The sequence below is a fragment of the Diceros bicornis genome, chromosome 24, assembly GCF_020826845.1.
Source record: "Diceros bicornis minor isolate mBicDic1 chromosome 24, mDicBic1.mat.cur, whole genome shotgun sequence".
Lineage (NCBI taxonomy): Eukaryota > Metazoa > Chordata > Mammalia > Perissodactyla > Rhinocerotidae > Diceros > Diceros bicornis.
Window position 1 is genome coordinate 25631744 of NC_080763.1, and position 16112 is coordinate 25647855.

Below are 16112 nucleotides of genomic sequence, written 5' to 3' on the forward strand. Positions count from 1 at the left end.
CACGGGCAGGCTTGTAGTGGAGGGTGCAGAGCTCCGCCTGCCCAGTTCCTGGGTCTGAGCTCCTGGTACCCCCTGTCTGTCGGCCCTGTGATGAGGTGTGAGCCCTTGGCCCCTAGGCACTCCGCAGCTCCAAGGACGGCTCATCACCTCTGTACTCTGAACACCCGGGGGATACCTGCCCAGGCGGGGTCCTGGCTGTGGGGTCCTTGGCTTCATACTGCACTGTCTAGGATCTCTGATTTCCTCCACCCCAGAGATCTCTGTCCCAGGCAGAGACATAGACATGTCACCCTGTGAGGCTGTAGAAGTTATTAAGATGGGGCACATTGAAAGATTAGATTTATGACAGCCAACCGTGGATTATGAAGAGTAATTTATCAAATGTCAGCGCCAGCAGCCTACAATTTACAGAGGGTTTGCTTAAGCTGAGGAGATCTGATTGGACTGCCCCCTCCCCCACCTCTAATGAATGACAGATCTAATGGATGGCTTCCCAGGCTGGCCAGCCACACGGGGTGTTTATCTGCTTTTTATTAATCATTATTATCACAACATTTCCATAGAGTCCCTCCACCCACAGCTCTGGAAGTGTCCGGCACCGAGGAGGCTCCCTTGGCCATTCTTGAAGGAACTGTAACCACTTCAGTTTTAGCTACCCTGGACCAGCTGGGAGGCCCAGAGGCCCCTCGCCAAGAAGAGGAAAGGGAACCTGCCCTTCATTCTCTCATTAGGAAATACTTATCGAGCACCAAGTATTAGATGCAATGCTGAGCAAAACCAAAAGTCTGTCATCTAGAGGGGTAGAGGGAGATTAAGCAAACATAAATTGAGGCCAAAGTTCAGCTGTGTCATTGCTCTTGAGGGAGGTGCATGAACTCTGAGAATGTACACAGGGGGGCTTCCCTGAGGAGGTGACAGTTGAGCTGTGATTTGAAGGATGAGTAGGAGTTCCCTCAATGAGGAGTGGGAAGGGGAGCCTTCTGGGCAGAGGGGACGGCATGTGCAAAGGTCCTGCTATGGGCAGGGAGGGAGTATGCTGGTGGTCGAAAGAGGCCATCTAGTTGGGGCAGAGAGAACTAGGGGGCAGAGGGAGGACATGGGGCAGGAGAGGTAGGCGGGTCAGATTCTGTGGGTTGTGTTAAGGATTCTGGCCTGGGAAGCTGGGGAAGTGGTTTAAGCAGAGAGAAGTGACATGATCAGCCTATATTTGGAAAACTCGCCTTGGCTGTATGTGGAAGATGGCCTGGCAGAGAAAGGAATGTGAGTGAGCGGGCCAGTTAGGAGGCCGTTACAGTCTTTGGGTAAGAGGATGGTGGCTTTTACTCACTGACAGAACAGAACCGAGAGCCTAGAATTGCTGACTCTTTGTTCAGTGCTCTTTTCATTATACTCCTCTGTCCTCTTCACGGAGGCATTAGATGGGGCACCCTCTGCTCCTGCTACAATTATTGGGGGTCTTCTGTAGGCCCTATTCTAGACCTTTATTTATGTTGTTTCATACAACAACTCTATGAAGTAGGTACTAACATTCCCATTTTACAGATCAGGAAACTGAGGGACAGAGGGGTTATGTAACTACCCAAGCTGGTGCACCACAGAGCCAGAATTGGAGCCTGGGCAGTTTGACCCAGAGCTTCATCAGAATCTCTATACTTTAAGCCTTTCAGGTCCTACAGTGCTGGCCAGCTGGTGGGCATTCACAGGAAGCACGCTCACTGCCGTCCTAGGGCGTGGCTGCTCCTGGCTTCTTGCTTCCTTGTCTGTCAGCTGCTTGTCACCATCCTGCGGGAGGAAAGAAGCTTGGTCTGACCTGCGATGCGCTTGGCAGAGCCAGGTGGACGATTACCTTGTACCTGGAGGCTCTTCAGCAAATTGGTAAGAGTTGAGTGTTGTGCCTGCCCCCTTGCAGGAATTTAGACAGGAGCGCTGTTTTGTAATTTCTGGGGTTGACCCTTGTTAAGAAGGGCCTCGGGTTCTGCCGCTGGCCTTTTGTTCTTTCTTCCCAGCTTGGCAGTAGCGATAGCTAATGGCTCTGCAGAACGGACAGTCTGATCTTTCAGAACCCCAGGAAGAGCACAGATTCCGTGGAAGACAGGATCTACGTGCCCTCGAGCTGTTATTGTCGTTATTATTTTTATTATAATAAATTGCTCTCAGTGGGAAGCTGGAGGTGGGAGTCCTCCCTCCCTGAGGCAGGGCAGTATTGAGTGGGGACAGGGAGAGCCACTTGGATGCCTTGTCCTCTCCCTTGACCCCCCCAGGGTCCACATGATGGTATTGGAGGTCCTCTCTTCTTACCTTGCCAGCAAGTCCCTCCAGTGGATGAAGCAGCACTGGGCGGGGGGCACTGTCTCCAGCAGGCCTTGCTAAAATGCAGTGTGCTTTTCAGAGGCTGGTGCCTTCTTCCATTAGAACATTCTGTGGGACTAAGTTCTCCTCCTGGCTGGAGACTGTGTCTGTTTTGTTGGCCCGTGTACCTAGCATGGTTTCTGTCATGTGGTGGGCCTGCAGTAAATGTTTGTTGACTGCTTGGCTTGGACTAAGGAATGGCAAATTGGTTTCATTTCACATATTAACTCTAATCAACTGGTAGTGGCTGTTTGGAGCATTGGGTTGAGAGAGATTCTGAGGCATCATCTGGGCCCAGCTGGAATGAATGCTGTGATTGATTAGTAATGTCTGACAGGCTGTGCTTGGGGTGTATTAGTTGGCTATTGCTGTGTAACAAATTACTCCAAAACTCAGTGCCTTAAAACAACAAACATTTGATATCTTACAGTTTCTATGGGTCAGGAATTTGGGAGTGGCTTACAGGATGGTTCTGGCTCAGAGTCTCTCATGAGGTCAGGTTGTCAGCTGGGGCTGCAGTCATCTGAATGCCCGAGTGGGGAGGGGGGATATGCTTCCAAGATGGCTCACTGTTGGCAGGAGGCCTTGGTTCCTACCACAGGGACCTCTCCACAGGTTGCTTGGGTGTCCTTATTTCATCACAGCTTGCTTCCCCTGGAGCAAGCCATCCAAGAGAGAAAGCAAGGAGGACATCATGGTGACAGTCTTGGAAATCATACCCTGTCACTTCCTCCATGCGCTAATTGTTATGGGGGGGTCATTAAGTCAAGCTCCCACTCAAGAGGGGGGAATAGGTTCTACTTCTCAAGGGGAGGAATACTTAAAAACTTGTGAGCATATTTTAAAACCACTCTAGGAAACGAGAGTACATGTGCTAGCTATTTGCTGTGACTGTCAGGTATCACCTTAGAAAACACAGGAATGACCCTGAAGAGGTGGGATATCAACCAGGCATGTTTGAGGGGGAGAAGTAGGAATTTCAGCAAAGTGGGGTATCAGCGGGTAGGGCAACTAAGGTGTAGAGGTCCTGGGAAATGGCGCCGAGAGAAGGGGATGGCTGTCGAGCAGAGACATGTAAGAGGTGATGGTGAGTTTTCTGCACAAGGCAGCCATCAGTGTTTCTGTGGAGTCCTAGCTAGCTAGAGCTGTCTTGTCTGCCTCAGGTGGAGGTTGGGGCAGGGGGCGGGGAAGGTTTACTCCAGCTACTCTATTAGCAGGGGGCTTGTCCCTCTCCCCATCAGGCTGTAGTAGATGGCTGCTGGCACCCAGCCAGGCATGGGGTGGGCCATCTTGAGACCTCGAGAGCCAGAGCCAGATGCTGTTTGCTGTTGATGCCGTGGTAACCTGCCCCAGGTGCCCTGGACAGTCTCTCTGGCTCCCAGGTGGGAACTGCCTGGACTTGGCATCGAGGCCTGGACTTGCCTGCTTTGAAGCAGGTCCTGTCTTCATCTGGAGCGGGCCAGTTTGGGGTTTGTTCGGTTTGTTAGCATTATCTTAAGGTGATGTAGCTTCTGAACCCAGAATAGGTCTGATGTGAATGAGCATGGAGACAACAGGATGGAATATTTCAAATTGGGCCATCTTGGAAAATCTGGGACATTTCCCGTCTTGTGACTGGTGAGCCAGTCCCCACGAGGGGCCTGAGGCTGGCGGGTCTGCAGGCTCGGGTGGGGCTGGCTGAGATACTCAAGTGAAACTCCCCCAGGAGTCATAGTGTGGCTTCTCCGGAAGATCCTGACTTTCTCACCTTATTTTGGGCCGGATGAGGACCCTGGCCGTGGCCAATGCGTGGCTGCTCAATGTGGCATTTTGGAAACATTGACCAGTAACTTGGCCTCGTGGGAATCCTCACGGCTGATGTTCTGGAGAGTCCCTCACTCTGCCCCGTGCTGGGGTATAATATCATGTGGTCTTTGGATTCCTGGACCCCAGCTGACGCCAGCCTGCTGAAGTCTTTTTTTTTCCCTGCAGTTTTATTGAGATCTCATTGACAGACATCACTGTGTAAGTTTGATGTGTACAGCATCATGATTTGACTTACATGTATTGTGAAATGATTACCATAAGTTTAGTTAGCATCCATCATCCCATATAGACCTGCTGAAGTCTCACCTGAGCCCCTGATCTGCCAAGACCCTACAGGATGACACATTTCTTCTTGCCCTTCTCATGTTTTTCTGCTGATAAAAAAACAAACATTCCCACCCCCACCTTATACACACACACCCCTGAAAAAACCCAGACCATACAAAGCTAGAGAAAATTTTTTCCTGATTATTTTTTCCTTTTCAGACAGGGACATCGATATATTTGAATCATAGGCCGACAGTAATTAAAAAGCACACAACTAGTCATTTTAAAATGCAGTTGTTTTACTTAATTGATTTTGCCGCCAGACCCAGAGGAAAGAAAAGGAACGGGGAAAAGAAAGCCTTCGAAGGGGAGGTTTCTGGGAGCGGCTGGAGGCAGCTGAGGGCCCTGCTTGACTCTAATTGCTGCAAATGCTCCAGTTTATTTCTGCTAATGGTTTTCTGTGAAAGGGCTGGGGAACGAGGCCTGATTGGGGGGGGTGGCATTTGTTTCAGCTGCGTGGGGGGTATAATTCTGCTTTTGGGACAGGGTCTGTTTTTCCTTACTATCTATCAGCATAAAGTACTTCCACTGAACACTTTGAATCAAGGTTCCATTTAGAGATACTTTATTCATATTTAATTACAGGCTGCAGCACCAATCTTTAATTACCTTTTTTATAAGCCAGCTAGGAACATTCACGAGCGATCAGTTATTGTGTGTGTGCGTGCGTGTGTAAGCACAGGAGGGCGTGGGCGTATGACTTGCTCCCCGGTAGAGATGGAAAGGATGCTGCTGCAGGGGCACTGAGGGGGTCGTGGGCCCCGAGGGTGGGGTGGGGGTGGGTGGGTATCTGCCCGACAGGTTCCCTGTGCAGAGTGAGCGGTGCATCATTTCCCATGCCTCTCTTTGCTTCCACTGGTCAAATTGGGGATTTGGAGAAGCCCTTGCAGCTGGGCTTTGTTCAGGGTGCTGAGTTGGCAGCTGGGCTTGGGTGGTATCTTGGGGCCTCCTCCATCTCCTGGTAGGAGCAGGGAATTATGGGAGATTCCCTTCCCATTCCCCTGGGGATTTGGCGGACCAGGCTTCCTCTTACCCTGCAGATTAGGATATTGCCGCCTCGGCCCTTTCCTTCCTCCACCTGCCCCTGGAGCGCTCCTGGCAGCTATTCTCGTCACACAGCCCTAGCGATGCCACATCACTGTTTGGTTGCAATGACTCTGCAACGTCCCTGCAGTGACACTGATTTGAAGACTGGTTGTCCTTCTCAGAGAATGAGCAAGTGTTCCCAGGGAGCCGGGCGGAGGCTTGGGGTGCGAAGTGAGGTCAGATGACCTCCACGTCCCTTTGCAGCGGGAGGATTGGGCCATGCTAGCTGCCTGGGAGGTGAGGGTCTGAGTTCACAGCTCTGCTCCAGAACACATTCTTCTTGCTGCTCCTTCAGGAACTACCAGAGGGTTTCCAGAGGAAGGTGCTGTTGACCTCATCATGTTAATGGCCAAGAATGTTGCCGAAGCTCTACCTCCCTTTTATGCCTGGATCCCTGTCCCAGCACGAGGGTGGGGAGGGGATGGAACTCACACTTACTGAGCCTCCTGGGGGTGCTGGGCACCATGCCTATGTTTCTTTTATCTATTCCAACTGGGGCTTGAGAACACAACTCAGAGCCTCTTCAGTTGTGTGTGGAAGAAAACAACTCAAACCGACTTAAGCAAAAAAAAGGAATTATAGGGTGCTCATTCAGGCATGCCTAGATCAAGGGGCTCAACCATTGTGACCAGGATTCACTCTCTCTGTCTCTTGGCTTTGCTTTCCTCTTTGTTGCTACTGTGTGACCCCTGGTAGCTCCAGGCTGCGAGCTCAATTTTTAGCTTCAAATTCAGCAGAAAGAAAGAATTCCCTCTCCTACAGTTCAAACAAAAGTAAAACAATTGAGTCTGATTGGACCTGTTGGGTCGTGTGTCCATCTCTGAACCAATCAGTGTGGCCTGGGGTATTCAGGATTCTGATTGGCCAGGCCGGGGTCTCACACCCATCTTGGAGTTACAGGTGGAGTCCATCTAGGTGAGTCCCACACATGACACATGCTTTTATATTTGAGGCCTTTGGATTACTAGGAGTGTGAGAGCAGGAAGGTCCAGCCATTTCAAAGGGAAGAGAGAGTTGATTCAATTCTCCAGTGGAGGGAATAGTGGGTTCAGTCCTTCAATAAATATTTGTTTGGCACTTACTAGTTTCAGTCCTGTTCTTTTTTTTTTTTTTTAATTTATTTTTTCCCCCAAAGCCCCAGTAGATGGTTGTATGTCATAGCTGCACATCCTTCTAGTTGCTGTATGTGGGACGCGGCCTCAGCATGGCCAGAGAAGCAGTGCGTCGGTGCGTGCCCGGGAGCCGAACCCGGGCTGTCAGCAGCGGAGTGCGCGCACTTAACCTCTAAGCCTCGGGGCAGGCCCTCAGTCCTGTTCTAAGTGCAGAGAATTCAGCAAACAAAACAGACAAAAATCCCTGCCCACCTTGGAGCGGATGTTCTGACGGGGTTTATAGGGATGGTGGTCCTTGTGTTCTCCTAATCCAAGCCCAGGTCTAGGATAAAGGGCTCTTGTGCGGAGAGTCCCAGGGTGATTCAGGGTGGATGTCGTGGGAAGAATCTGGCCCTCAGGGAGCCTAGAACTCCCAAGGGAGGGAAAAAAAGACAAGTGCATGGTTGGGGAAGAAGGGGGGAAGTAGGCACTGGGAGGGGTACAAATAAAAACCCAGTGAGGAAGAAGGGGGCCAGGGAAGCCAATCCGTACCCATCTCCGGTGACAGAGAAGGGTAGGCCCCTCCATGTTGCCTGGACCTTTGGCCCCCGCAGGATGTTGATAAATGGGATGGAGTTTAGTGAAAGCTGCAAAAATGATGACAGGGCTGGAGGGAGTGATTTATGAGATGAGATTAGCAAAGTGATGGTGCAGCCTAGCAAACTGGGGGATGGGATGGTGGCCGTGGGTCCTGTGACTTCTGAAGTCCAAGGAGAGGACGGGCTGAGGGGCAGGACAGAGTGGCTGCTGCAGGAGTGGGGACAAAGGGAGGCAGAGGGCACAGACTGAATAGGCCTCACCTGAGAGTCTGGGGGGATGTGAGGGGGGAGGAGGCACGTGACTATACATATATAAATATTTGTGCATATGTGAATGTCTGGACTTTCCAGAATTGTGAGGCTATACAGGGACTCAAGAAATGGCAGAGAGGGGAAAGAGAATTTCAGCCTTACACAATCTTGTGAAAGGCTTTTGGGGGCCTCCTTCCCGTCTGGTGGATATGTATACTGGACCATGTAAGTGTGACCACTCAAGTCAGAAAGACTTTTTCCTTCAGGAAAATTGCTGTGACATTTCTAAGATGGAAGCAGGGAAGGAAGAAGGGAAGAGAAGACGGAAGAGGAAGGGCTTTACATTCCATTTCATAGAGAGAGAAAGTGAGGCACAGAAAGGGCAGGGGGCTGCCAGGCTACCTTGGGGCGGCTTTGCAGGTGAGGACCAAAAGCAAGGCTCGGGCTTGCAGCCCCCGGGATCTCTGCCAGATGACCAGGCTGAGAGTGGACTTGGGGACCCCTGTTGAGGCTGCCGTTCAGGCAGGAACAAAAGGTGGTTGTTGGGTTTGGAGCCTCCAGCTTGGAGTTCCTTGAGCTCTCCAGGTTGGCGGGGTTGGAACATCGTCCTTCGGGTCCCTGTCTTGGGCTACCCTGGGCCCAGGTTCTGTTAACTTTTGATTATACCCATATGTGAGAGCCTCAGAGGCACAATGGTAGAGAATTAAATGGATAGATGATGCACAGTTCTGAACATTCTAGACAGCACTTCTTTGGCCTTAAGTGGAGGTGCTCAGGGCATCCATGCACATGTATGAGGACACATCCTCCATGCGTGTTTTCTGTCTCACTTCCTCCATATACCTGGTGTGAATCTCCATGGTGGCAAAGGACCCAGCAAGGCACTGGGTTGGTATACAACTAATAGAGCAGAAAATCTGTGTGGGGGCGTCGGGCAGCACTGGCTCTGACCCATCCTCCTGGCCCCTCTCACTGAATTGAATCATCTTCATTGCTCTGCCCTCTCTCCACTCTTGACAGATCCATGATTTGTTTGTGAGCTTTGACGACACCCCTCTGGGGGCTGCCTCCCTGGCCCAGGTCCACAAGGCAGTGCTGCATGATGGGCGGACGGTCGCCGTGAAGGTCCAGCACCCAAAGGTGCAGGCTCAGAGCTCAAAGGATATTCTCCTGATGGAGGTGAGAGCCTTCCCCTTTCTCCTTCCTTCATCCTCATTCTGTATTTCCCTGGATCCAGGCAGCCCCCGTGAAACTGATTCAAGGCTGGTGGGTGGAGTGTGGCCCTTTGAGCAGCAGAGTAGGAGAGGAGAGCTTGAGACCACGACAAAGGAGGTGACATGACGAGGTTGTGACTATGGGGCCATGGCTAAGTTGGTCAGTTCTTGATTTGTTCTTGGTGACTATCCATGGATGGTCTCAGAACATGCTGAGCAGCTCAGGGCCAAGGGGACCTCTGGGGGATGTTGTAGAAATGAGATGAACCAAAGGTGATTTCCTTGAGGGTAGAAAAAGTTGCATCTTAATTTGTTAAATTCTAACAAAAGGGAGCATGTGGTCAACCAAGGGATATAAAAATGACAAGCAGATCACATAGAAATGTTTATGCAGCTTGCATGTTTGATTATCTGATATTTGTTTTGAATGAACAAACTTGCATGCTTAAAAATGGCCCTGGGAAAGCTCTGGTGGAGACTGTGCCTCTGGACTTTTCTAGCTTCGTGCCGGAGCAAGGGAGAAAGGGTGAGCCGGCCACTGCTTGGGCGGTAGCCAGCACCCCCGTGGGAGGCCAGCAATCCATTTAACCTGCCAGATGTCCCTCTCCTTCCTTTGCTCTTTCCCTTTCCTCACTCTGGACTCGGAGTTTATTCTTTCAACTCCCTTTGACTAACTTAACACGCACGTCGAGGGTCTCTTTTGCACCATGCACTAAGTGGGTGCTGGGTGCACGAGAGTGGGTGAGCCCCATCTTCGTCCTCGGGAGCTCCCCATTTAGTGGAGCAGACAGGTGTGTACACAAACAGCCACAGTGTGGGCACGTGAGCTCTGTCAAAGGGGTGTTTGCAAAGTGCCATGGAGTGCTGTGCCTGGACTGATGGAGGCATCATGGGGGCTTCACCCAGGAACCCATGAGACGGCTGGGCAGGGGAAGGACAGGCAAGCCTGTGTGAAGGCCCTGAGTCTTAGAGAAACAGGGTGTGCTTGGAGAGCTTCTGCTGTGCAGAGAGTATGAGCTGGGAGTGGTTGCAGATGAGGCTAGGCAGGTAGGCAGGACAGAACACAGAGGGCCTTGTAGTCCAGGCTAAGGTGTAGAATGGTCTACATAGTAAATATGTATTTACTATGGATCTGAGCAGATTTGGTTTTCTCTTGTAGACAGTGGGAAACCACTTAAGAATTTTAATCAGGGGAATGTCATGATCAGATGTGCATTAGAAGTAAAAATCTGCTGGCAGTCTGGAGGATGTATTGGAAGGCAGAAGGACTGTAGCCAGGAGGACTAATTGGGAGGCTACTGCACTGGTCTGAGAGAGAAATAATGATGTGAACCAAGACCGTGTAATGGGGGTGGAGGAGAGGGATGGGTTCAAGGGTGGGATTGTTGGGACTTTGTGACAGGCTTTATGTGAATAGGGGCAAATACTGGTATGAATCAGAAGGAGGATTCTAAAACAAATCTCAGGTTTCTGACTTAAATGGTTAAATTTGGGGGCTTTTCACCATGTGTATCAGTCAGGATCCAGTTGGGGAAAAAGAAATCACACTATAGATTTCAAACAGAGGGAATTTAAAACAGCAAATGGGCCTCAAAGGGGATGGAATTGCTGAGAAGGCAAATGGGATGGTGAGACCAGTTACCAACAGCAGGAAGCCACTGCCACCCTCAAGATGGAGGGACAAAGAGAAGGGGTGATTCTCTGGAGCCCAGGAGCTGGGACTGTGGTAAGCTGGCCCGATGGGAGGTGGATCACAGACGAAGAGCCTGTCACCTGGGAGTTGGGGCTACATATGCTGTTTGAGGCAGTGGATTTTCACCTTATCCTGTCCCCCAGTATTCCATCAAATCTAGCTGGAAGCAAGTTGGCAAGGAACCCTGGGAAATGTAGTTTCTTATGAGAGTAAGGGGGTTGGGATGGATCTCAGAGCGAAGTGAAATGGATGATGGAGCCACCATGTGGGGTAAGATGTTGCTGTCAGGGGTTTTGGATGGGACCTCTCGGCTGGTCTGCAGTTCAGGCTGGAAGTACAGCGAGGAGACTCACAGGAGCTGAATCTGGGAGAGTAGTTGAGATCACTTAGAAAAGGTATGTAGAGTAAAAAAAAAAAAAAAGGAAAGGGCAAGGAAAGATCTGTGAGGAACATCATTGCTTGAGGAGAGGAGTGCATCCAGGAGGACCAGTTCCTGAGGGAACTAAGAAAGCATGGTCATCGAGAATGGAGGAGAGCCAGGATGGAGCAATGCTGCCACATCCAGTGAAGACAATTTCAAGAAGAGAGCACTGTCGGTTATCTAGAGCTGCATAAGGAACCACCTCAAAACGTAGTGGCTTAAAACAACAGTCACGTGTTTTGCTCATGACTCTGCAATCTGGCAGGAATTGGTAGAGAGACTCATCTCTAGTTTATGTGTTGCCAGCTGGGGTGGCTCACTCACATGGCTGGCAAGTTGGTGTTGGCTGTTGGCTGGGAGCTCAACCGAGGCTGTGGGCCAGGGCCTTAGATCCTCTCCGTGTAGGCCTCTCCATGGCCGTTTGGGCTTCCTCACAACATGGTGGCCAGGTTCTAAGAGCGAGTGTCCCCAGAGGATCAGGCTGAAAGCACATCACAGTTTCATGACCTGGCCTTGGCAGGCATATCGCATGACTTCCTTCTCACTCTCTTGGTGAAAGCAAGAGGCCCTCTTAGTTTAAGGGGGGTAGGAGGGGGGACTAGACTACCTCTTGATGGGAGTGGCCTGGCTCTAGAAGAGTATTAGAATGGGAGATACTGTTGCAGCCATTTTGCAAAATATAGTCTGCCAGAATTACTCAATGTTGTCAAGTGGGAGATAAAATCAGTAAAGCTCTGAAGAGGGGATTTTGGATTTGGCGATTGAGAGTTCTTGGGAAGAGCGAGGAGAGTGCGGTGAAAGAGAATTGAGGCCCTGTGGAGCAGAGACAATGCACGTAGAATACTGTTTTCATGTTTACCATTGATGGTCGGGGAAAGTGAAGGTAGTGGTTAGAGCAGAGCAGGATGAGAGATGGGGACTCGAGCAGGCTGTAACTGATGGCAGCAGAGCAGGGGCGTTGGAGACTCAGGAGAGAGAAGTAACTGATAGATCTGGTCCAGGGGGAGACTGGAGGGATTGGGCTCCAGGGACACAGGTGGAAACATGAGCCTTTGGTCAGCCTTTGCTTTGAGACCAGAGGAAGGTGGTAAGGCTGAGTGCAGATGACTGTGTGGGGCAGAGGGGGACGGCGGAGGGAAAGTGGGCAGCGGAGTTGTACCAGCCTGATAGCCTCTATTTTTTCTCTGCAGTAGGAGGCAGAACCATCTGCTGAGAGTGAGGGGGTAGGAGGTGGCACTGGAGGCTGGAGGGGGGTGAAGGTTTGGAATAGTTGCTGGGTGCAGTGGAAAAGGGAGCTGACCAGGACTAGGGAGCAGGGTTGCTGGAGGGTACTGGGCATCTACCTGGAGACCTGAGTTTTCTGGAACAGCTGTCAGTGGCTGTAGAACAGCCACTCAACGGAGTGAACTGGGAATCTCGGAGGATTCCTGGGTGTCCTGAGAGCCAGCAGCCACTCCTGCATCAGGTGGAACCTGCCTCTTCCCAGCAGTGCCATCAGGACCCACCTGGGCTGCGAGGACAGCTGATACCTTTTCTCTGCTCAGAGCCTTCCTGCTCCCTAAGTAACGGTGGCCGTAAGGTCAATAGCAATAATAACAGTAATAAAGGTTTGGCATCTTCCTCCCTGAGATAAGCATCAAATGCTTTTCTTGAGAGGTACAGCCTAGTGGCCGTGTGCAGAGTACAAAGTGGCTCCTTCGCAGTGGCTGAGGCAGGGCTAGGATTGCAAGGCAGACCCGAGGCCTGCACTCACAGCTTCAGGAGAGATGCTGGAAGGAGGCTGGAGGTCACCAGCTCCGTGGACCGTCAGCATGGGCAGCAGAACGGAGCGGCACTGCCTTCTCACTGGGCTTGGTTTCTGGGGGGATAAAGTCCTACCTGGTCACCCTTCTCTGCTATAAAACTAAGAAGTACCCAACTAGAGAGCTCATTTTATTTTATATTTGAATTAAGAATTATTATTTTTTTCTAAGTCCAGTCCTAAATGACACCTTGATTTTAGAAACGATAGCTCTGAAAAGGTGCTCAGGTATGCTTGGCAGGAGAAGAGTGGTTTCTAGGAGGCATTAGGGCTGCTGTGCCCAGCAGAAACTTGAGACAGAGGAGAAACAAAGCTAATTCTCTGCATAGCCTTCTGGTACTTTCTTTCATGCCAATTCCAGGTACTGTGGCCCTCGTGCTCCTCTCCCACAGCCCACTATTGTCCCTCTCTCCTTTCCAACCCTGTGCTTGATCACAGCCTGGTCTTGAGAGGAAGACAATCTGATTAAAGTAATTCATCCTAAGGAGAGAGTGACTAACAGTCTTAACCTCTATATATTTGCAGTTTAAGAGGTGAGCTTGTAAATCCAAACACACATCTACTGTAAGGATGGAGGTCTACAGGAACGAGTCTTTTGAGAGTGAGGAGGTGGGGACTACTGGTTGTATCAGTTAGGGTGCTTTTGGCTGCAGTATCAGAAAATTCAACTAAAAGTGGTGTAAATAATAGTAACCTATATTATCTCACATTTTAAGATATCGGAAGTGGGGTCGGCTGTTCCAAGGTTGACTAATCCAGCACTTCATTGTGGTTTTTAAGCACCTGAGTTCTTTTTGTCTTCCATTCTGCCATCTTAGCTTCCTGGCTTATCCTTCTAAGGTAGTGCCCCTCATGGCCCCAAAACAGCTGCAGCAGTCCCTACTATTACAAGTAGATGACATCCAGATGCCAGAGAAGGCCTGTGTCTTCCCTCATATTCCTTATCAAAAAGGAGCCCCCTGGTAGAATTCCCTTCATTTCTCATTGGCCAGAAGCAGGCCACACGCCCAAGCTTAAATCAGTGTTGGCAAGAGAAATAAGACCACTTTGATTGGCTTAAGCCAATCATGATTTGCCTTCTCAGGGTAAGGCCTTTCTTCCTTGAAGGACATGAAAGATGCACAAAATTGAGGTTCTGTTAGCCGTGAAGGTGGGGGAAATGGCTTTTTGGATTGTCACTCAGTAGCATGTGCCACCCTAGTGTTTTGTATCTCCTGAGAAACTGGCACTCCTCTTGGGGAAGGGGACAGTCTCTGGGATAGACTCTTGAGTGGTGACGGAGAAATGGAGGCCAGCTCTCAGCAAATGGTGTTTGATGAACCTGATGGTGTTGGTGACTTTGCACAAAAGAGAAAGGCACAGCCAAGGGTGCTTTCCAGCTTTGTCATTATCACCTGATATGGTGCCTCTAATAGTTGGGGCAACTCTACTTCTAGATGCAAGGCTGGTGACTCTTATTGATTTGAGTGGCTGTCCAGAGCCAGACTAATTGGGCCCAGAGATTGGAACAATGATTCAGCAAGAAGGGGTGAACTGACAAGCCAGAGTCCGTGCGTCTGCTCAGGCTGGCTTTGCAGCAATTCTTTTCTGCCCACAGTAGCAGGGAGCTTAGTGGGCCAGATCTCACTGCCCTTCTCAGTGGTTGAGAGCAGGGGAGAGCTCAGTTGACCTGTGAGCCGGGGGTAAGACCATAATCCCTTGGTCACAGTACCATCACTCCTTGTTATCGCTCAAGCTTCTGAAATTGATGATGAACACCCGCTAAAGAATCTAACTCATGGCCAGGCACCCTGCCCTCCACGTCCCACCTGTCTCCAGCGTGCTCTGCAACATTGGCCTGGGACTCTGGTCTGAGCCCCAGAATCTGATCCACAGTTTGATGTCATCTGGCCCATCCCAAGGATCTCTAAAAATAAAGACCTGAGCGAGTCATATTTTTTACTTTTTTTGAACAACAGTTGCAGTGCCTGCTGTCTGTCATCTTGTTTCTTTTCTGAGTGTGTTGATTGAACAGTGGGTGGCTAGGTAATGTTTGTGTTGGCACAGAATCCAACAGCTGATTTTATTTTTTTAAATATATTAAAAAAAAAAAACCCAGAGATGTAGACTATCCCATGGAAACTTCTTTTCACCCTATAATTTTATTTTCTAAAAAGTGTGCACTTTAATAACTTATCGGAACAAAGATAAACCCGGTGAATGGCAGGCTGTGTACGTCACTCAGCATTGATTTTCGATCCTTGTCGAACATCCATTTTTACCACTTCGGATCTGTGCAGGTGTTCTATTTAGTGTGCTGTTTTCCCATAGAACATTACTTCTTTTATAAAATATAATAACTTGATAACAGTAACTTGCATTTCAGTTGCATTTTGCAGTTTACAAAGCTCTTTTTATGCCTTATCTCAGTCTTCCTATTGTGTTGTCCTGTGTTGTATTGCACCAGGCAAGTCTGCATAAAGAAGGAATCAAAAAAGCCCTGGGTCCTCGTCCTGCATATGAAATTACAAGCTATGTGACCTTGAGAAGTCTTTGACCTCCTGGAACCCGTTTCCTTCTCTGTAAAATGGGCGAGAAGGGGAATAATGAAAGCATGTGTATAAAGTGCCTTATAGCATAGTGCCTGGTATGTAGTGGGTACCTAATAATGATGATTCCCATTTTGTTTTTATTATTGTAAATAGCCATCACTAATTTTCAAACTTTTATGTGACTCTCAATTTTTCCATTATATTTCTTGTGGCCCACAATTGATTTTTCCTCCTGTAAGCCAATGACCCTATAGGAAAATAATTTCATTATTCTACCTTGAAGGAAGTATTAATTGTTGAATATACCTTGATGGAATCATCAGGTTCCAAATCAAGTAGAAAATTCTCAGGCATTCCGAAACTGTGGTTCCCGAAAATTCAGAGGTAATCCCTTTTCCCACCAAAACCCCAGAAACAGAAAAACTTAATCGATTTGGATAACACACAACTGAACATATAATTATCTCTGGGAAGAAGACAAACCCTTTGAAATGTTCATTTCTTCATTCATTTATTCATTCACTCACTCATTCATATGCGTATTCAATAAACATCTGCCGAATGTTGAGTGCGTGCTAGGCACTGGTGAAAACATTGGCTGTTGGAAGAATTTTATGGAGAAGATACATTTGGGGAGAAAAATCAAAAAGTCAAATTGATAACAACATCTGTTTAATTTTAGTTGATTGCATCTGTTGTCAAAAAAGAAAAACTTAAATGCATCTACTTAGGGCAGCCTTTTAAGAAGGTAAGTGAATGAAAACAGAGTTTTCTTTTATTCTCCTGAGCCAAGAAAAGTCTCAAATGGCAGCAGCCCAGGCCATTTTAGACTTGGACCAGATGACTCTTAACCTGGCCCCTCTCCCCACTCCCCTTGAAGTTCAAGGATTGGTAACTCCCTGAATTATGTGCAAAATAATGTGAGTATGTGCATTTTCCGGG

At 49.2% G+C, this 16112-nt stretch overlaps 1 protein-coding gene across 4 annotated transcripts in view; it reads left to right on the forward strand.

Moving 5' to 3' along the window:
- ADCK1 (aarF domain containing kinase 1) overlaps positions 1–16112 on the forward strand; it is a 141242-nt gene that overhangs the window by 92827 nt on the left and 32303 nt on the right. For all 4 annotated transcript variants that reach the window (XM_058567461.1, XM_058567462.1, XM_058567460.1 and 1 more), the window contains one exon: positions 8531–8689. In XM_058567461.1, coding sequence (XP_058423444.1) covers positions 8531–8689 — 159 coding nt within the window. The remainder of the gene's footprint in view (positions 1–8530; positions 8690–16112) is intronic.